Genomic DNA, 21,363 nt, shown 5'->3' with positions numbered 1-21,363 from the left:
GATCTGGGCTTGTCAACATTAAAGGTACCAGCCACCTCTGCAGTGAATCTGGTCTTCAGCCTCTTGATAATCCAGGCTTTGGTCGCAGGGTGGATTTTTGGCATGTTGTCAGAGTTCAAGTTGCAGTTCAAGTAAAGTTCTGGGGTGCTGGGTTTCTTTTTATACACACACTAATTAACTGATCATTTACTGAACACAGGTGAGGATGTAAACTAGGATTGGGTGCATTATATGACCAGGCAAACTTTTGTCTTGCCAAAATCTGACCATTCTGTGTCCATTAACTGATCAATATTTCTGCATTGATGCCAATTTATTTTCTTAACCTAAACCACATTTTGGAGGGTTTCAGCTTTCAAAAGAATAATGTATACAACCAATGGATGAATTTAACGTCAGGTTATAAGCTTTTATTTACATAACATGGATAAGCGACATAACTTCTTTCAGGGAGTGTAATCCCTTCTCTTCTTCCAAATAGCCAACAGTCAAATAATGAAGTCTACAAATCTGTTTGCATCAAATTTAAAATTAACCTACCACCTAGGAAAAAGCAATTTACCTGGAGATATTAGATCAATCTCCAGATTAATAGCATTACAATGCTTCATGGCCGCCTTGCTGAAAGTGTGGCTACTGAGTGAAAATGAACTAATTTCCTTCCAGGAGCCGCCGGCTTAGGCTACTTTCACACTAGCGTTAACTGCAAACCGTCACAAAAACGTCTTTTTGCCGAAAAAACGGATGCGTCAAAAAAGTGCAAAATGTATGCAACGCATACAGCATTTCGACGGATCCGTCTATTTGGGGATGTCTGGCCAATTAGCTAAAAAAATCCTGTTTCTGAGCATGCTCAGTAGAAAAAAACGTATTGCAGCACTGCATTGCGTCGTATGACGTGTCTCGACGCATCCGTCGCTCATAGACTTTCATTGTAGCCAAAGACGCATGCCGATGGATGCGCCAAGACACGTTTTTTTGTCGGAGCCAAAAAACGTTGCAATCTACGTTTTTCCAGACGACGTGTCGCCTAATTTCGACGCATCCGTCGAAAGACGTATACCGACGTATGCAAATCCGTCGCAATGCGTCGCCAATACAAGTCTATGGGGAAAAAACGCATCCAGCAAAATATTTTGCTGGATGCGTTTTTTCTGCAAAACGACGCATTTTAACGTATTGCAGTTAACGCTAGTGTGAAAGTAGCCTTACAGTCATGGAGGAGTGCACTGAGCAGTTACATTCACCGCTCTGCTCACTATACTGTAAGCAGCAGCTGTAAGCACGGCCCGACACTTTGATTGACAGATGGCTCAGCACATATGCACTGCATAGAGAGTTGCCAAACGGTGACGGGGCGTGCTTACAGTCGACATACACAGTATAGTGAGTGATGCTGGGAGTGGTGACTGTAACCAATCCATGCCTGTCGTCCCCATAACTGAAAGTTTCTGGGAGGAAATAAGTTCATTTTCTCTCAGTAGCTGCATTTTCAGTAAGGTGGGCAGCACTGTAACCCCATTAGACTGCAAATTAACTCTATATCTGTAAGCAGTGTTTTCCAAGATTATGTTAAAAAGTACCTGTGTCAGAAAAGCCATAGAAAAATCATTTCCCTGAGCTGCAACTTCTCGAATCAAGTCCTTGGTACCATTCTTCAGCAGCTTCTCTTCCACAGAGTTTCCACTTACGAGCCTAAGTTTAACAAGAGTTACGCTTAACATAGATAGACCGATGTGTATGGTATTTTAGTTTGCAGGGTTATCAAAGCACAGCTCTTACCGATATATGTGGATATCCTTTATCCTGCCAATCTGATCACACCATGCTTGTGCTCTAGAATCCATGACTGGATTTAAGTCACTGTCATAAAAGATCGCGGTGTCTGCTTCTACATAGGGAACGCCTAGAGATCGGCTTTGGCTTGATATTAAAATGCAGAAAATTCGGGAATCTTGATTAAAGCTCCTCATCAGATCCTGTGAAAAAATATACTCAACAGTTCTGGTTGCAGAAATTCTCCCAATCATTGTTTATTTTCTATATATTCTTGTTTTATGCAATAATATGAAAGAGATTTCTGTTTTTCCAGTCAATCAAATTTAACGGTCATTGGACAAGAGTCAAGAGACCACCATACACACTATACAGTTGCTTGATCCCACAGAAATCTGTAGATTCGGTCATTATTTACGCAATGTGTATAACCACTTAAACATTTCTCCTAAAGTCTGAATATGTAAAAGATAGAAATGTATGTCAGTATACTAATATCAAGATAAGCTATCACATACGTGGCATTGCTCATAGTTTGCAAACTCATCGATCCTCAAGAAGCTGAAACTGTTGATGTCCAGGAAGGTCTCCAAGATATCTAGCATGAGCAGCATCTGAGAGAAAATCAAAGCACGGCGACCCTCAGACCTCAGCTTTCTCAGAAGAATGGACAACGCTTCAAGCTTTCCTGTGTGCAAAAAGAAATCGGTAAAGTGGAAAAGACATCTACAAGACGTCAGATTAATGATTAATAGGAACATCTAATCAGCGATGTTAAGACAGCAAGAGAAGCTTTGTGTGCCAAAACAAACTGATGGCGAAGTAATAGAAACCGCATAAAGGAGGGAGACTGATGCAAAAAACACAGAGATCAGAAGGAAAGGAGTTCCCCAACGTATCTGTCAATTACTCAACACATAAAATTAACTTTTTTTTGTATTGTTAGGGTGGAGTTTCAAAAGTTTTGTCAAAACGCATGTTTAAAGGGGTATTCCAGTTTTGGAAACCCCTCTTCCCTGGCATAGTTTGTGTTAGAAAAACAAACTGGCTCTACTCACCCTCCCCAGGACCTGTGTCAAGTCTCCGCAACTCTACCAGTTGTTTGTTATTGTCTTTAGAGCTGAAGTCAATTTCAGATCTTCGCGACTTTGCCAGAATAGACAGCATGAGCCGCTCAGAGTCTCTGAGCTCACTGATTGGTGGCAGCTCTGTCGACATAAATGAAAACGGGAGCAGCGGCAGAGAACTATCAGTGGGCCTAAGGTTGAGTTAAAGGGAACCTGTCAGCAGGATTGTGCACAGTAACCTACAGTGTCAGATCAGCGCGGTTACACTGATTAAAATCATACTAATTATAATAATAATCTTTATATAGCGCTAACATATTCCGCAGCGCTTTACAGGTTGCACACATTATCACCACTGTCCCCTATGGGGCTCACAATCTAAATTCCCTATCAGTATGTCTTTGGAATGTGGGAGGAAACCGGAAAACCCGCAGGAAACCAACACAAACACGGGGAAAACATACAATCTCATTGCAGATGTTGTCCTTGGTGGGATTTGAACCAGGACCCCAGCGCTGCAAGGCTGCAGTGCTAACCACTGAGCCACCGTGCTGCCCATGGTTGATGAAATCCATCTTGTGGTTGTTGTGTAATCCTCATTTTCAGTTTTCAGTTAATGATATGCTCCTGCTCTGGGGCGGCCTGTGGGGGTCTTTATGTGGTTCTATGCTTACATATTCATCTGTATGGCTTATGACAGGTCACTGATCCCTCAGTGACCCGATCCCTATATTACATACTACATATAATATTGTTTGAAAAAGAAAAATCCAATTCATCATGCAGGCGGCGCCTGCGCTGTAGCATGACAAGATCTATAATATCCATATATTTCATTTGATTTTGTAATATAAATTTCTTGAGAAAAAATGTATATTTTAATCAAAATGGCTTCAGCGGCTATCAGATCATTTGGAGGGTGATAGATGCTACTGCGCAGGTACCCGCACCATTTTGCTAAAGAAAAAAAATTGGCTCCATCAAGATGAAAAAAAAAAATTGGCTCAAACATCAATTTGAATAACAATTGTTTTTTTCAAGAAATGTATATCACAAAATCAAATTCAGGTCACTGAAGTGTCATAAGCCAATAAGGATACATATCTAAGCAGAGCACCACATGAAGACCCCCACAGGCCGCCCCGTAACACGAGCAAATCATAAAGTAAAAAATGAAAATACAGATTAAACAACATTGTAATCAGTATAACGCGCCGACCTGACACTGTCTGTAGGTTACTGTGCACAATCCTGCTAACAGGTTTGCTTTAAGCACAGTTTGTTTGTTTTCTAAACCAAAATGCAGCAATGGGAGAGAGGTTTTCCCAAACTGGAAACCCCCCCTTAATACCGATGGATGGAAAGGATGACAAATGTTGGAGGCACTCGGAGGCCTACAGCTGAGACCCCAGCATTCACTACAGTAAAAGTCCTTTAAACACCCGTTTCTCATCACTGCACAAGGGCAGGCGGGGATTAATACTGGGCGGCAATAAGCATGAACCCTGCCACAGTTTGGATTGGGCATATTTTGACTCTTCGCAGCATGCAACCAACCTGAATCACACTGAATGAGCCGCAGGTCAGGAGTCTGCACACAATTAGGAGTAGTTCGTTCTCGCAAACACTGCAGGTATGGCGCGGCCTGCTCCTTCATTCTGTGCCTCAGCATCTTCATGTTGTGGGTATACAAGGGAGGAGGATGCGGCACTGCCAATATTGGAGGAGAAGCAACGACAGCAGGCACTACACAAACGGCACTATCAAACAGGGAAAGGATGAAGAGTGAAAGCTAGGATACATTACAGAGTTCTCATATTTTGCCACTATAACCCTATACATGTATAAGCATGAAGGTGTGTCCTTGTGAACTACAATACTCACCTCCTTTCAAGGGGTCTTAGTATTGCCTCCTGCTGCTCTGTTGATAGAATGAGTTGCCCCAAGGGGTCTCTCATGTCTCTGGTAGAGTGAGACGATAGCAGACAGTTCGCAGATCCCACCCATCCCCATTGTGTTTCTTTCTCAGGTGGATGAAAGCGAGAAGATTGGATTTGAAGAAGCGATAATAGATCACGTCCGTAAATGGGGGCCTGCGCGCAGCGCCGTTCATTGCCGGTAAACAGTCGCTCCAGGCGATCTCTTAATACACGCTGTTTCTCTTCCATCAAATCCTGCATTAAAGCAAAACAAATCAATGACAAGAAATCCTATTGCAACCAATCATATTCTTTATTAGCGGAATTGATTCACGCATACTCATTACCTTTTAAAGAATTATAATATTTGTAGAATTGCTCAGTAGTTAGGAGAGATCTCTTTAATTGAAGCCAGTGATCTAGTCGCTATAGTAGTCCTAACAGTGGGCTAAGTATGTAAGCACTGACAATGTAGTAATGTGCCTGTCCGGTGAATCAGCCAGACGGATCACCCGACAAACAACAACCCAAGTGGCAGGCAGGCCGTCTAATCGGGGATGACTGGTCACTGGATGCTACTGCACAAACTAGGATAGGGTTAATAATCCTAATAATGCTGCTATCTAAGCTACATACAATACTGCAATACACTTACTCCACAATAAACTGTATATATGACAGCAATGTATTTTAGTACATTAATTTGCTGAACATGCTGCTCAAGGTTTACATGAGAACTACTTTTCGATTTAATATATAAATACCATACCTGTGCAGGGGTGAGGGAGCTTTTCAGAGAAGATGCCACATCGCCAGCACTGGGATAAGGCATGATGCTTCTTCCTTGAATTCCTGTAATATATAAACCAACACAATGCACAATCTCTTTTTAATTCCAGTCTATATGATTATATACTGTCTGTCTTTGTCCATTTTACTAAAGCATATTTATTATTATAGCACCATTTATGCCATGGGGCTTTACAAGTGAAAAAGGATATACATAAAAAAAAGTACAATAATCATGAACAATACAAGTCACAGCTGGTACAGTAGGAGAGAGGACCCTGCCCGCGAGGGCTCACAATCTACAAGGGATGGGTGAGAATACAGTAGGTGAGGGTAGAGCTGGTCGTGCAGCGGTTTAGTCGATCGGTGGTTACTGCAAGTTGTAGGCTTGTCGGAAGAGGTGGGTCTTCAGGTTCTTTTGAAGGTTTCAATGGTAGGTGAGAGGCTGATATGTTGGGAGTAGAGCGTTTCAGAGTAAGGGGGAAGCACAGGAGAAAATCTTGTATGCGATTGTGGGAAGTGGGTATAAGAGGGGAGTAACATAGTAACATAGTAACATAGTTAGTAAGGCCGAAAAAAGACATTTGTCCATCCAGTTCAGCCTGTATTCCATTATAATAAATACCCAGATCTACGTCCTTCTACAGAACCTAATAATTGTATGATACAATATTGTTCTGCTCCAGGAAGACATCCAGGCCTCTCTTGAACCCCTCGACTGAGTTCGCCATCACCACCTCCTCAGGCAAGCAATTCCAGATTCTCACTGCCCTAACAGTAAAGAATCCTCTTCTATGTTGGTGGAAAAACCTTCTCTCCTCCAGACGCAAAGAATGCCCCCTTGTGCCCGTCACCTTCCTTGGTATAAACAGATCCTCAGCGAGATATTTGTATTGTCCCCTTATATACTTATACATGGTTATTAGATCGCCCCTCAGTCGTCTTTTTTCTAGACTAAATAATCCTAATTTCGCTAATCTATCTGGGTATTGTAGTTCTCCCATCCCCTTTATTAATTTTGTTGCCCTCCTTTGTACTCTCTCTAGTTCCATTATATCCTTCCTGAGCACCGGTGCCCAAAACTGGACACAGTACTCCATGTGCGGTCTAACTAGGGATTTGTACAGAGGCAGTATAATGCTCTCATCATGTGTATCCAGACCTCTTTTAATGCACCCCATGATCCTGTTTGCCTTGGCAGCTGCTGCCTGGCACTGGCTGCTCCAGGTAAGTTTATCATTAACTAGGATCCCCAAGTCCTTCTCCCTGTCAGATTTACCCAGTGGTTTCCCGTTCAGTGTGTAATGGTGATATTGATTCCCTCTTCCCATGTGTATAACCTTACATTTATCATTGTTAAACCTCATCTGCCACCTTTCAGCCCAAGTTTCCAACTTATCCAGATCCATCTGTAGCAGAATACTATCTTCTCTTGTATTAACTGCTTTACATAGTTTTGTATCATCTGCAAATATCGATATTTTACTGTGTAAACCTTCTACCAGATCATTAATGAATATGTTGAAGAGAACAGGTCCCAATACCGACCCCTGCGGTACCCCACTGGTCACAGCGACCCAGTTAGAGACTATACCATTTATAACCACCCTCTGCTTTCTATCACTAAGCCAGTTACTAACCCATTTACACACATTTTCCCCCAGACCAAGCATTCTCATTTTGTGTACCAACCTCTTGTGCGGCACGGTATCAAACGCTTTGGAAAAATCAAGATATACCACGTCCAATGACTCACCGTGGTCCAGCCTATAGCTTACCTCTTCATAAAAACTGATTAGATTGGTTTGACAGGAGCGATTTCTCATAAACCCATGCTGATATGGAGTTAAACAGTTATTCTCATTGAGATAATCCAGAATAACATCCCTCAGAAACCCTTCAAATATTTTACCAACAATAGAGGTTAGACTTACTGGCCTATAATTTCCAGGTTCACTTTTAGAGCCCTTTTTGAATATTGGCACCACATTTGCTATGCGCCAGTCCTGCGGAACAGACCCTGTCGCTATAGAGTCCCTAAAAATAAGAAATAATGGTTTATCTATTACATTACTTAGTTCTCTTAGTACTCGTGGGTGTATGCCATCCGGACCCGGAGATTTATCTATTTTAATCTTATTTAGCCGGTTTCGCACCTCTTCTTGGGTTAGATTGGTGACCCTTAATATAGGGTTTTCATTGTTTCTTGGGATTTCACCTAGCATTTCATTTTCCACCGTGAATACCGTGGAGAAGAAGGTGTTTAATATGTTCGCTTTTTCCTCGTCATCTACAACCATTCTTTCCTCACTATTTTTTAAGGGGCCTACATTTTCAGTTTTTATTCTTTTACTATTGATATAGTTGAAGAACAGTTTGGGATTAGTTTTACTCTCCTTAGCAATGTGCTTCTCTGTTTCCTTTTTGGCAGCTTTAATTAGTTTTTTAGATAAAGTATTTTTCTCCCTATAGTTTTTTAGAGCTTCAATGGTGCCATCCTGCTTTAGTAGTGCAAATGCTTTCTTTTTACTGTTAATTGCCTGTCTTACTTCTTTGTTTAGCCACATTGGGTTTTTCCTATTTCTAGTCCTTTTATTCCCACAAGGTATAAACCGCTTACACTGCCTATTTAGGATGTTCTTAAACATTTCCCATTTATTATCTGTATTCTCATTTCTGAGGATATTGTCCCAGTCTACCAGATTAAGGGCATCTCTAAGCTGTTCAAACTTTGCCTTCCTAAAGTTCAATGTTTTTGTGACTCCCTGACAAGTCCCCCTAGTGAAAGACAGGTGAAACTGCACAATATTGTGGTCGCTATTTCCTAAATGCCCAACCACCTGCAGATTTGTTATTCTGTCAGGTCTATTAGATAGTATTAGGTCTAAAAGTGCTGCTCCTCTGGTTGGATTCTGCACCAATTGTGAAAGATAATTTTTCTTGGTTATTAGCAGAAACCTGTTGCCTTTATGGGTTTCACAGGTTTCTGTTTCCCAGTTAATATCCGGGTAGTTAAAGTCCCCCATAACCAGGACCTCATTATGGGTTGCAGCTTCATCTATCTGCTTTAGAAGTAGACTTTCCATGGTTTCTGTTATATTTGGGGGTTTGTAACAGACCCCAATGAGAATTTTGTTACCATTTTTCCCTCCATGAATTTCAACCCATATGGACTCGACATCCTCATTCCCTTCGCTAATATCCTCCCTTAAAGTGGACTTTAGACAAGACTTTACATAGAGACAAACCCCTCCTCCTCTCCGATTTTTACGATCCTTTCTAAACAGACTGTAACCCTGTAAGTTAACTGCCCAGTCATAGCTTTCATCTAACCATGTCTCGGTTATTCCCACTATGTCAAAGTTACCTGTAGATATTTCTGCTTCTAGTTCTTCCATCTTGTTTGTCAGGCTTCTGGCGTTTGCGAGCATGCAGTTCAGAGGATTTTGTTTTGTTCCAATCTCCTCACTGTGGATTGTTTTAGAAATGTTCTTACCTCCCTTCTGAGTATGTTTTCCTGGGTCGTCTTTGTTCGAGTCTAATGTTTTTCTTCCCGTCCCCTCTTCTTCTAGTTTAACGCCCTCCTGATGAGTGTAGCGAGTCTTCTGGCGAATGTGTGTTTCCCAGGTTTGTTAAGGTGTAGTCCGTCTCTGGCGAGGAGTCCATCGTACAAGTAATTCACACCGTGGTCCAGGAATCCGAATCCTTGTTGTCTGCACCATCGTCTTAGCCAGTTGTTTGCATCAAGGATCCTGTTCCATCTCCTGGTGCCATGCCCGTCTACTGGAAGGATAGAAGAAAAAACTACCTGTGCATCCAGTTCCTTTACTTTCTTCCCCAACTCTTCAAAGTCCTTGCAGATTGTCGGTAGGTCCTTCCTTGCCGTGTCATTGGTGCCAACATGTATCAGAAGAAATGGGTGGACGTCCTTGGAGCTGAAGAGCTTTGGTATCCTATCGGTCACATCCTTGATCATCGCACCTGGAAGGCAGCATACTTCTCTTGCAGTTATGTCCGGTCTGCAGATGGCTGCTTCTGTGCCTCTCAGTAGTGAGTCTCCCACCACCACCACTCTTCGTTGCTTCTTGGCTGTACTTTTTGCTGTCACTTGTTGCTGTGTGCCCTTTTCTTTTTTGCTTGCTGGTATTGCTTCATTCTTGGGTGTGCCATCTTCATCCTCTACAAAGATTTGATATCGGTTCTTCAGTTGTGTGGTTGGTGATTTCTCCATGGTCTTCTTGCTTCTTTTGGTCACATGCTTCCACTCATCTGCTTTTGGAGGTTCTCTGACACTTTTTGCACCTTCTGTGACCAGTAGAGATGCTTCTGTTCTGTCTAGAAAGTCTTCATTCTCTTTGATGAGTTTCAAAGTTGCTATTCTTTCTTCCAGACCCCGCACCTTTTCTTCTAAAAGGGCCACTAGTCTACACTTCTGACAGGTGAAATTGGATTCTTCTTCTGGTCGATCTGTGAACATGTAGCACATGCTGCAGCTCACCATGTAGGTTGTCACATCTGCCATGTTGCTCCTAGATCCTGCTGACTTGCTGTGTGTTTTCCTTCTTGTGTAATCTACTCAGCCAAGCTCTCTTGCAATAATGTCCTACAGGCAAAAATTCTGGTGATTCTTTCCAAGCAGCTGGTCCCGGCTGTACCCAACGATCTTCTAGCTTAGGGAGACTCTTCGCTTTCCCAGAAGGCACCTGGAATATGCAAATTAGCCTCCTCAAGCTTGAATCCCTGGTTTGGTGATGCTTTCGAAGCAGCTGGTCCCGGCTGTACCCAACGATCTTCTAGCTTAGGGAGACTTCGCTTCTCCCAGAAGGCACCTGGAATATGCAAATTAGCCTCCTGAAGCTTGAATCCCTGGTTTGGTGATGCTTTCGAAGCAGCTGGTCCCGGCTGTACCCAACGATCTTCTAGCTTAGGGAGACTTCGCTTCTCCCAGAAGGCACCTGGAATATGCAAATTAGCCTCCTGAAGCTTGAATCCCTGGTTTGGTGATGCTTTCGAAGCAGCTGGTCCCGGCTGTACCCAACGATCTTCTAGCTTAGGGAGACTTCGCTTCTCCCAGAAGGCACCTGGAATATGCAAATTAGCCTCCTGAAGCTTGAATCCCTGGTTTTGAAGTAGAGAAGGAGATCTTGTGAGGGTTGGCGGTAACGTGCAGGTAAATACCGGGAGACGAGGTCACAGATGTATGGAGGACACAGGTTGTGGATGGATTTGTACGTCATGGTTAGGGTTTTCAACTGGAAACTCTGGGCAATGGAGAGCCAGTGAAGGGATTGGCAGGGTGGAGAAGCCAGGGAATTGGGGGTGGACAGGTGGAGTATTCGCGCAGTAGAGTTTAGGATAGATTGTAGGGGTGGGAGAGTGTTGCAGTAATCGAGGCGGAAGAAGATGAGGGCATGCACTAGTGTTTTTGCAAATTCTTGGTAAAGGAATGTACAAAGCTGGGAAATATTTTTGAGTTGGAGTCAGCAGGAAGTGAAAAGGGCTTGGATATATGGTTTGGTTTGAAGGAGAGGGCAGAGATATATTTGGAGATATTTATGGAACATGGTAATTAAAATATAAGTTATATACCTATATGGTCACATTTATATCATAGAACATGTCTTTGTTTTTATACCAAAGTCACAGGCGTTTGCATCTACAGATTAGTTCTATAAGGTGATGCAGTTTAACCCCTTAGTGACAGAGCCAATTTGGTAAACTTAATGACCAGGCCAATTTTTGCAATTCTGACCACTGTCACTTTATGAGGTTATAACTCTGGAACGCTTCAACGGATCCCGCTGATTCTGAGATTGTTTTTTCGTGACATATTGTACTTCATGTTAGTGGTAACATTTCTTCGATATTACTTGCGATTATTTATGAAAAAAACGGAAATATGGCGAAAATTTTTAAAATTTTGCAATTTTCAAACTTTGTGTTTTTATGCCCTTAAATCAGAGAGATATGTCATGAAAAATAGTTAATAAATAACATTTCCCACATGTCTACTTTACATCAGCACAATTTTGGAAACAAAATTTTTTTTTGTTAGGGAGTTATAAGGGTTAAAAGTTGACCAGCAATTTCTCATTTTTACAACACCATTTTTTTTTAGGGACCACATCACATTTGAAGTCATTTTGAGGGGTCTATATGATAGAAAATAATGAAGTGTGACACCATTCTAAAAACTACACCCCTCAAGGTTCTCAAAACCACATTCAAGAAGTTTATTAACTCTTTACGTGCTTCACAGGAACTGAAACAATGTGGAAGGAAAAAATGAACATTTAACTTTTTTTTTGCAAACATCTTAATTCAGAACCATTTTTTTTATTTTCACAAGTGTAAAAACAGAAATGTAACCATAAATTTTGTTATGCAATTTCTCCTGAATACGCCAATACCCCATATGTGGGGGTAAACCACTGTTAGGGCGCACCGCAGAACTTAGAAGTGAAGGAGCGCCGTTTGACTTTTTCAATGCAGAATTGGCTGGAATTGAGATCGGACACCATGTCACATTTAGAGAGCCCCTGATGTACCTAAACAGTGGAAACTCCCCACAAGTGACACCATTTTGGAAACTAGACCCCTTAAGGAACTTATCTAGATGTGTGGTGAGCACTTTGAACCCCCAAGTGCTTCACAGAAGTTTATAACGTAGAGCCGTGAAAATAAAAAATCGCTTTTGTTTACACAAAAATGATCTTTTCGCCCACAAATTCTTATTTTCACAAGGGTAACAGGAGAAATTAGACCACAAAAGTTGTTGTGCAATTTCTCCTGAGTACGCTGATACCCAATATGTGGGGGTAAACAACTGTTAGGGCGCACCGCAGAGCTTGGAAGAGAAGGAGTGCCGTTTTACTTTTTCAATGTAGAATTGGCTGGAATTGAGATTGGACGCCATGTCGCGTTTGGAGAGCCCCTGATGTGCCTAAACAGTGGAAACCCCCACAATTGACACCATTTTGGAAACTAGACCCCTTAAGGAACTTATCTAGATGTGTGGCGAGCACTTTGAACCCCCATGTGCTTCACAGAAGTTTATAACGTAGAGCCGTGAAAAAAAAAAAATTGCATTTTTTCTACAAAAATGATCTTTTTGCCCACAAATTTTTATTTTCACAAGGGTAACAGGAGAAATTAGACCACTAAAGTTGTTGTGCAATTTCTCCTGGGTACGTCGATACCCAATATGTTGGGGTAAACCACTGTTTGGGCGCACCGCAGAGCTTGGAAGAGAAAGAGTGCCGTTTTACTTTTTCAATGTAGAATTGGCTGGAATTGAGATCGGACGCCATGTCGCGTTTGGAGAGCCCCTGATGTGCCTAAACAGCAGAAATGCCCCACAAGTGACCCCATTTTGGAAACTAGACCCCCCATGGAACTTATCTAGATGTGTGGTGAGAACCATGAATGCACAAGTGCTTCACAGAAGTTTATAATGCAGAGCCGTGAAAATAAAAAATATTTTTTTTTTCCACAAAAAAAGATTTTTTAGCCACCAAATTTTTATTTTCACAAGGGTAACAAGAGAAATTGGACCCCAAAAGTTGTTGTCCAATTTGTCCTGAGTATGCTGGTACCCCATATGTGGGGGTAAACCACTGTTTGGGCGCACGGCAGAGCTCGGAAGGAAGGAGCGCCGTTTTGGAATGCAGACTTTGATAGAATGGTCTGCGGGTATTATGTTGCGTTTGCAGAGCCCCTGATGTACCTAACCAGTAGAAACCCTCCACAAGTGACCCCATTTTGGAAACTAGACCCCCCAAGGAACTTATCTAGATGTGTGGTGAGAACTTTGAATGCCCAAGTGCTTCACAGAAGTTTAGAATGCAGAGTCGTGAAAATAAAAAATATTTTTTTTTCCACAAAAAAGATTTTGTAGCCCCCAAGTTTTTATTTTCACAAGGGTAACAAGAGAAATTGGACCCCAGAAGTTGTTGTCCAATTTATCCCGAGTACTCTGATGCGCCATATGTGGGGGTAAACCACTGTTTGGGCGCACGGCAGAGCTCGGAAGGGAAGGAGCGCCTTTTTGGAATGCAGACTTTGATAGAATGGTCTGTGGGCATTATGTTGCGATTGCAGAGCCCCTGATGTACCTAAACTGTAGTAACCCCCCACAAGTGACCCCATTTTGGAAACTAGACCCCCCAAGGAACTTATCTAGATGTGTGGTGAGAACTTTGAATGCCCAAGTGCTTCACAGAAGTTTAGAATGCAGAGTCGTGAAAATAAAAAATATTTTTTTTTTTCACAAAAAAGATTTTGTAGCCCCCAAGTTTTTATTTTCACAAGGGTAACAAGAGAAATTGGACCCCAGAAGTTGTTGTCCAATTTATCCCGAGTACGCTGATGCCCCATATGTGGGGGTAACCCACTGTTTGGGCGCACGGCAGAGCTCAGAAGGGAGGGAGCACCATTTGACTTTTTGAGCGCAAAATTGGCTGTCGTGTTTGGAGACCCCCTGATGTACCTAAACAGTGGAAACCCCCCAATTCTAGCTCCAACCCTAACCCCAACACACCCCTAACCCTAATCCCAACCTCATCCATAATCCTAATCACTAACCCTAACCATAATCACAACCCTTACCCCAAAACAACCCTAATGTCAACCCTAACCATAACCCTAATCAAAACCCTAAATCCAACACACCCCTAATCCTAATCTCAACCCTAACCTCAAACCTAACCCTAATCCCAATACACCCCTAATCACAACCCTAACCTTAACCCTAATCCCAAACCTAACCCTAATCCCAAGCGTAACCCTAATGCCAACCCTAACCCTAATACGAACCCTAATCCAAACCCTAACCCTAATCCCAGCTCTAACCCTAACTTTAGCCCCAACCCTAGCCCTAACTTTAGCCCCAACCCTATCCCTAGCCCTAGGGCTACTTTCACACTTGCGTCGTTTGGCATTCCGTCGCAATCCGTCGTTTTGGACAAGAAACGGATCCTGCAAATGTGCCCGCAGGATGCGTTTTTTGCCCATAGACTTGTATTGCCGACGGATCGTGACGGATGGCCACACGTCGCGTCCGTCGTGCACTGGATCAGTTGTGTTTTGGCGGAGCGTCGGCACAAAAAAACGTTCAATGAAACGTTTTTTTGTACGTCGCATCCGCCATTTCTGACCGCGCATGCGTGGCCGTAACTCCGCCCCCTCCTCCCCAGGACATAGATTGGGCAGCGGATGTGTTGAAAAACTACAGCTGCTGCCCACGTTGTGCACAATTTTCACAACGTGCGTCGGTATGTCGGGCCGACGCATTGCGACGGCCCCGTACCGACGTAAGTGTGAAAGAAGCCTAACCCTAAGTTTAGCCCCAACCCTAACCCTAAATTTAGCCCCAACCCTAACCCTAAATTTAGCCCCAACCCTAACCCTAAATTTAGCCCCAACCCTAGCCCTAACCCTAGCCCTACCCCTAACCTAACCCTACCCCTACCCCTAACCCTACCCCTAACCTAACCCTAACCTAACCCTAACCCTACCCCTAACCCTACCCCTAACCCTACCCCTAACCCTACCCCTAACCCTAACCCTAATTTTAGCCCCAACTGCTGTTCTCCTGCCGGCCGGCAGATGGGGACAGATGGCGGGCGCACTGGGCATGCGTCCGCCATGTTCTGCTGCCGGCGGCCAGGAGGAGCAGCAAGAGGATCCAGGGACCTAGGTGAGTATGCTAGGGTCCCCGAATCCCCCTATTTCTCTGTCCTCTGATGTGCGATCACATCAGAGGACAGAGAATTACACTTTACTTTTTTTTTTTTTTTTTTTTTGCGGTCGCCGGTAAACAGTTAATTACCGGCGATCGCAAAACAGGGGTCGGTAATACCGACCCCGATCGTGCTCTTTGGGGTCTCGGCTACCCCCGGCAGCCGAGACCCCAAAGATTCTCCCGGTGCCGGCCGGCGGGCGCACTGCGCATGCGCCCGCCATTTCGAAGATGGCGGCGCCCACCGGGAGACACGAGGAGCATCGGGGGAGCTAGGTGAGTATTGGGGGGCCACCTGGGACCCCTTTTCTCTGTCCTCCGATGTGCGATCACATCGGAGGACAGAGAAATTAAAAAGAGATCGCTTTTTTTTTTTTTTTTTGCGATCGCCGGTAAACGGTTAATTACCGGCGATCGCAAATGCGGGGTGGGTTAAAAAACCCCCGAATCATGTTCTCTGGGGTCTCGGCTACCCTCGGCAGCCGAGACCCCGGAGAAAATCGGCCTCTGGGGGGCGCTATGGACTTTTTCCACAGCGCCGTTAATTAACGGCGCTGTGGTTTAAGTACCCTTAGCGGCCGCCGTTAAAAGGCGTATCGGCGGTCGCTAAGGGGTTAAGGACGGTTTTACATAGGGTCCAAGATCATGGCCAGTGCTCTAATCAGAAGACCCAGATATCCTGACTTGAGTTATCTGTACCATAGGCAGGGGCAGACATATCATTGGTGCAACCACACAGGCCCATGAGGTGTGGGGTCTTATTCCAGCCTCCAGAGCAGTTGTAATTGTTCATTATGATGGATTTCAAATGGCACATATATTGTTCTTCCACAGGGGGCCTTTTTAGTCTGTGTCCACCAGTGATCATAGTCTTATATGAAGCAATTAGCTCAGGTTGGGAGACCCCACAGTAGGGTTAGGCCTTCCGATGCGAGAACAGTTAGTGTTTTGTGTATGTGTACAAGCAGCCTAACTTTGTATTTGGTTTTCACTTTTGGAGGTGGTAACCTTCATATTCGTAGTTTACGACCACCATCTAATTTAGTAATATCCAAAAGAATTAATCAAATCTGAGGCATTTTTTCTGTCTTGTCACAAAAATTAATAAAATTAATTAATATATCAAGTAGAGAGTGACATACCATCTCTGGCTTGTCAAGGTAAGGAGGCTTATTCGCCATGCAACGCTCCTCTGCATGGCGAATAAGCCTCCTTACCTTGACAAGCCAGAGATGGTATGTCACTCTCCACAAGGAGAAACGATACCCCTTAGACCCCAGTCCAGAGCCTCTCACCTAGCCAAATCAGTTCTCATGCTTCGCACTGACGAGGGCCAACAGCCCGAAACATCGTGTCTGCGAATTGAGATACTGATTTGGCTTTAATCCTAAGTCATATTGCACGACTCGCTAAAGAGTTGATTGTGACTTGTAGGATCGCTACTTCCAATAGGTGGCGCTATAGAGTTTAAGTCCTCTTTTTCTCAGAAGAGGCAATTTGCATAATTAATATATCAAATGACACAATTTACCACACCTGTTTGAGAAGTCAGAGAAGGTATGTTGCTGGCAGGGTGCTGGTTTCCTAAAGCATTTATTGCATTTTGAATGGAAGTTCCTTGAGGCACTGTCTGCATTACTAAGGGCCCGGGGGGGCGAAGATACTGCTGCCCAGGAGCCGAAACAATCTGAAGAACGCTCCCTGTCAATGTACAAAAAATCCATAAGAAACTTTACAATTCTCAGTAGTGGAAATCTTTCTTTTATCTGTTAATTTTCCCTTTTAGGTTATGAAATGAGACTCATAATGTCTTACCTAGCAAGCACCTGTGATGTGAAGCACCCCATACACACGAGATTGCTGTCTGCTGAACAATGCTTTGGCCAAACGATCAGTCAGCAGCAATCTCGGCCAGCTCTCCCATGCACAGGAGAACAAGCTTTGTTCTGTTTAAGGGAGCCGCTGCAAGACAAGTCTATTGACCGCTTATATCAGATAGACCAAACCGACTAGCAGTCCAAAATCAGACATGCTAGATCCTAATCTCCCCCAACTATCAGCTTTACAGGGCCTCCATACAGATTAGACAGCTGGCCAAAAACATCAATATCAGCGGGTTCAGCCAACTTTAGTCTAATGTGTATGGGGGGCTTTACTCACATTAAATAGTAGATTGGCTCACTCGTCTGCTCAAAGATTTAGACACATGAACATTTATCGTTTGTATCTTCTACTGGTTTATTAAAAAGGTACGTCATAAACCAGTGCAAAGTTCAAAAAAATAAATACTGCCTTTCTGGCATAACGGGAAAACAGAAAATTACATATAGCACAGTCTATGTGGCTGCGGAGATCCGCCTGCTCAGGAACAACAACAAGGTGCAGCTCTGTTTATCATAAACACAATTCTGGAGCTCTCGTCTCCAGGCACACCGAACACTGAATGATAAAGAAGAAGGCTGAATATTTACCTTCTAGACCCCACCCTGGGGTGAAGATATAGTGAACAGCCTCCCACCCACCCTTCAGCTGTTCACAAAAAACCTAGCCCTGAACATGGCCGAATAACCCCTCTCAGCACTTATGAACTTGGAGGAAATGCTCCAGCACACTATCACTGAAGCCAATATCCTCAGTGATACATATCTCCTCCTCTACAGTACTTTACCAGTGGCCTTGTCACAAGTGATAGATCTTAGTCTCCACTTAGCTGTGTAGGATGGATTGTAACTTTTCAAACAATGTAAAATTGATCTGATGGTCGAGGTCTCTACACTACAATACCTTGTAATTGCAGTGGTTGTCCAGCTGTTAACTGGCGCAGTTGGCTCTGGGACAGTGTAAATGTGTTTCCTTGGAATTGTAGGGTTACTGGAGTTTTGGGCTGAGCTATCCTGCCTTGAGCTGCACCAGAAGTAGCGAGCTGAGCGATTTTTACCACTTCACCGCCTGAAGAAAGAAAACACAAGACGGTCACCATTTTCATTGGTACTAGTCATTCAATTGAACATATTTAAATATTTCACCTATGCAAAGCCATGGAATGATCTCATTAGCTTTTATTAATTATTAGTGATGAGCGAATATACTCGTTACTTGAGATTTTCCAAGCACGCTCGGGTGACCTCCGAGTATTTTTTAGTGCTCGGAGATTTAGTTTTCATCACCTCAGCTGAATGATTTACAGTTATTAGCCAGGCTAAGTACATGTGGGGGTTGCCTGGTTGCTAGAGAATCCCCACATGTACTCAGCCTGGATAGTAGCTGTAAATCTTCCAGCTGTGGCGAAGAAAACTAAATTTCTGAGCACTAAAAAAAATACTCAGAGGACACCCGAGAGTGCTCGGGAAATCTCAAGTAACGAGTATATTCGCTCATCACTTAATTCCTTTATAGGAGAAAGAAACAAAGAAAAATATGTGAAAAGTGCACATCTTACAAATGGTTGAATGTTTTAGAGACCGTGTAACTTTTCCCGGTGACACTAACACACTAAATGTCCATTCATATGCACCGACCAGTGGCACAAAAGTACCACAAATTGGCAAACACTTGGCAAATGGGATTTAATGTAGATAAATGTAGAGTAATGCACCTAGGATGGAGTAATCGTATTGCTGCACATAGATTAAACGGGAGTATACTCAGGACTACGGAACAGGAGAAGGACTTGGGTATTCTGGCTACAAGAAAGCTGAGCAGTAGTACTCAATGTCAAGCAGCAGCCGCAAAAGCAAACAAGATTTTAGGGTTTATAAAAAGAGATAAAATCCCACGATCCTAATGTATTGTTACCTCCTTATAAATCACTTGTGAGGCCACATTTAGAATATGGGATCCAGTTTTGGTCTCCACATTTTAAAAAGGATATTCAGAAGTTAGAGTCAGTTCAAAGGTGGGCAACTGGATTATTACAAGGAATGGAAGGCCTCTCATATGAGGAGATCTCATTTAAATCTATAAATATACGTGTGGCCAGTACAAAACACTGGCACATGACTTATTCCTTCCAAAGACCATACTGAGGTCTAGAGGGCACTCATTATGGGTGAATGAAATGCGATTCTGGCAGCTAAATAGGAAAGGGTTCTTTACAGTTCGAGCAGTCAGACTGTGGAATGCCCTACCACAAGAGGTAGTAATGGCAGACACTATAACAGCTTTTTTTTAAAAAAGGGCTGGATGATTTCTTCAATACACAGAACATTGTGGATTATGGTTACCGCAAATTAGTGACAAAATATTCAATTGCTGGAGAAAGGTTGAACTTGATAGATCTTTTTTCAACCTAAGTAACTATGTAACCCATTACCGATTGGCAGTCATTTCAATGCATTTTGTTACAGGACTGAACTGGTAATGTGGACATTGACAACACATGTGGCTATGGGAAGGTCTTTCCTTGGTTTCTCTGGCCCAGAGCAGGAAGATAAGACTCTACCTACAGTCCTGCCCCGGAGCCCAAGAATCTCATTAAAGGTACCGTCACACATAACGATATCGTTAACGATATCGTTGCTTTTTGTGACGTAGCAACGATATCGTTAACGAAACGTGTGAAAGCGACCAACGATCAGGCCCCTGCTGGGAGATCGTTGGTCGCTGGGGAAAGTCCAGCACTTTATTTTGTCGCTGGATCTCCCGCTGACATCGCTGAATCGGCATGTGATGTTTACCCTGGTTACCGTTGTAAAACAAACACTACATACTTACCTTCCCGGTGTCTGGTCAGGTCCCTCGCCATCAGCTTCCCGCACTGACTGGTGAGCGCCGGCCAGCCGTAAAGCACAGCACAGCGGTGACGTCGCCGCTGTATTTTACGGCCGGCGCTCAGTCAGTGCGGGAAGCTGAAGGCGAGGGACATGACCAGACACCGGGAATGTAAGTATGTAGTGTTTGTTTTACAACGGTAACCAGGGTAAACATCGGGTTACTAAGCGCGGCCCTGCGCTTAGTAACCCGATGTTTACCCTGGTTACCCGGGGACTTCGGGATCGTTGGTCGCTGGAGAGCTGTCTGTGTGACAGCTCTCCAGCGACCAAACAGCGACGCTGCAGCGATCGACATCGTTGTCGGTATCGCTGCAGCGTCGCTTAGTGTGACGGTACCTTAACACTAATTATAGAACCACAAGACGGATTTCTTCACCCCAGGTATCATTTTAATAAGTGTAACAGCGGCAACATGACAATGTCTGTGGTTTTGGCCAAATATTGTGCTAAGCATCTCATGTGTTTTTTCATAGATTTCACAGGCCATTATGCATTTCATGTATCACACATTCAGATGCTTTAGTACAATTGAGTGCAGCCATTCATCTATTTGCTATGTAAATTGTTTTTGGTTATGCACCAGTTCAGACTAGTTCTCTGTTCAGTCAGTTTACCAGTACTTGTTAATATCTGTAGTTTACTTAGCAAAATCCTGCTGAAAGGTTCACTTTAAGGACCCGACCATTTTTGAGTTTTAATTTTTTCCTCCTCTGCTTCCAAGAGACATATTTTTCTGTTTTATGAGGGTTTGTGTTCTACAGTTATAGTTTTGAGTGACTAGACAACATAATTCTCCAGTTCAGTATGATTTTAAAAAAAATATATAGTTTGGTGTCACCATTTTCCAAGGCCCATATCTTTTTTATTTGTCCATCAATAGCTTTTGGTCTTGCATGCTGAGCTATAGTTTTCATTGGTACTATTTTGGGGTACATTTGATATTATGATAGCTTTGTATTATATTTTTGATCGGAGGTCCTGGAACTGAAAAACTTCAATTTTGGCCTTTTTAATCTTTATGGTGATTACCTTATGAGTTAAATAACCTTATACTTTGATAGACTGGACTTTTACAGATTAAACATTAATAAATATACTTTCTTTTTTGTTTTACGTTTCTTTAGCTTGGATGGGGAAATGGGGGTGATTCGAATATTTATATCCTTACTTTTTAATATATTCCAAACCATTTTTTGTTTTACTTTATTTTATGTGCCATAATTTGATTGATTGTACTATAGACTTCAATACTTGAGTATTGCTGAATACAGGAACATTTACGATTGTCTATTCATATGAGA

The 21,363-nt window shown here is 43.0% G+C and overlaps 1 protein-coding gene across 2 annotated transcripts in view; it reads right to left on the bottom strand.

The window, feature by feature from the left end:
- Positions 1 to 21,363, bottom strand: part of LOC138669066 (E1A-binding protein p400-like) — a 242,603-nt gene that overhangs the window by 97,192 nt on the left and 124,048 nt on the right. For both annotated transcript variants that reach the window (XM_069756070.1, XM_069756071.1), the window contains 8 exons: positions 18,075 to 18,239; positions 16,827 to 16,991; positions 5,532 to 5,614; positions 4,728 to 5,017; positions 4,401 to 4,603; positions 2,295 to 2,464; positions 1,783 to 1,979; positions 1,584 to 1,695 (listed from right to left, as the gene is read on the bottom strand). In XM_069756070.1, coding sequence (XP_069612171.1) covers positions 1,584 to 1,695; positions 1,783 to 1,979; positions 2,295 to 2,464; positions 4,401 to 4,603; positions 4,728 to 5,017; positions 5,532 to 5,614; positions 16,827 to 16,991; positions 18,075 to 18,239 — 1,385 coding nt within the window. The remainder of the gene's footprint in view (positions 1 to 1,583; positions 1,696 to 1,782; positions 1,980 to 2,294; positions 2,465 to 4,400; positions 4,604 to 4,727; positions 5,018 to 5,531; positions 5,615 to 16,826; positions 16,992 to 18,074; positions 18,240 to 21,363) is intronic.

Source organism: Ranitomeya imitator, chromosome 1 (genome assembly GCF_032444005.1).
Source record: "Ranitomeya imitator isolate aRanImi1 chromosome 1, aRanImi1.pri, whole genome shotgun sequence".
Classification (NCBI taxonomy): Eukaryota; Metazoa; Chordata; class Amphibia; order Anura; family Dendrobatidae; genus Ranitomeya; species Ranitomeya imitator.
This window is presented reverse-complemented; position numbering and strand designations above follow the sequence as displayed.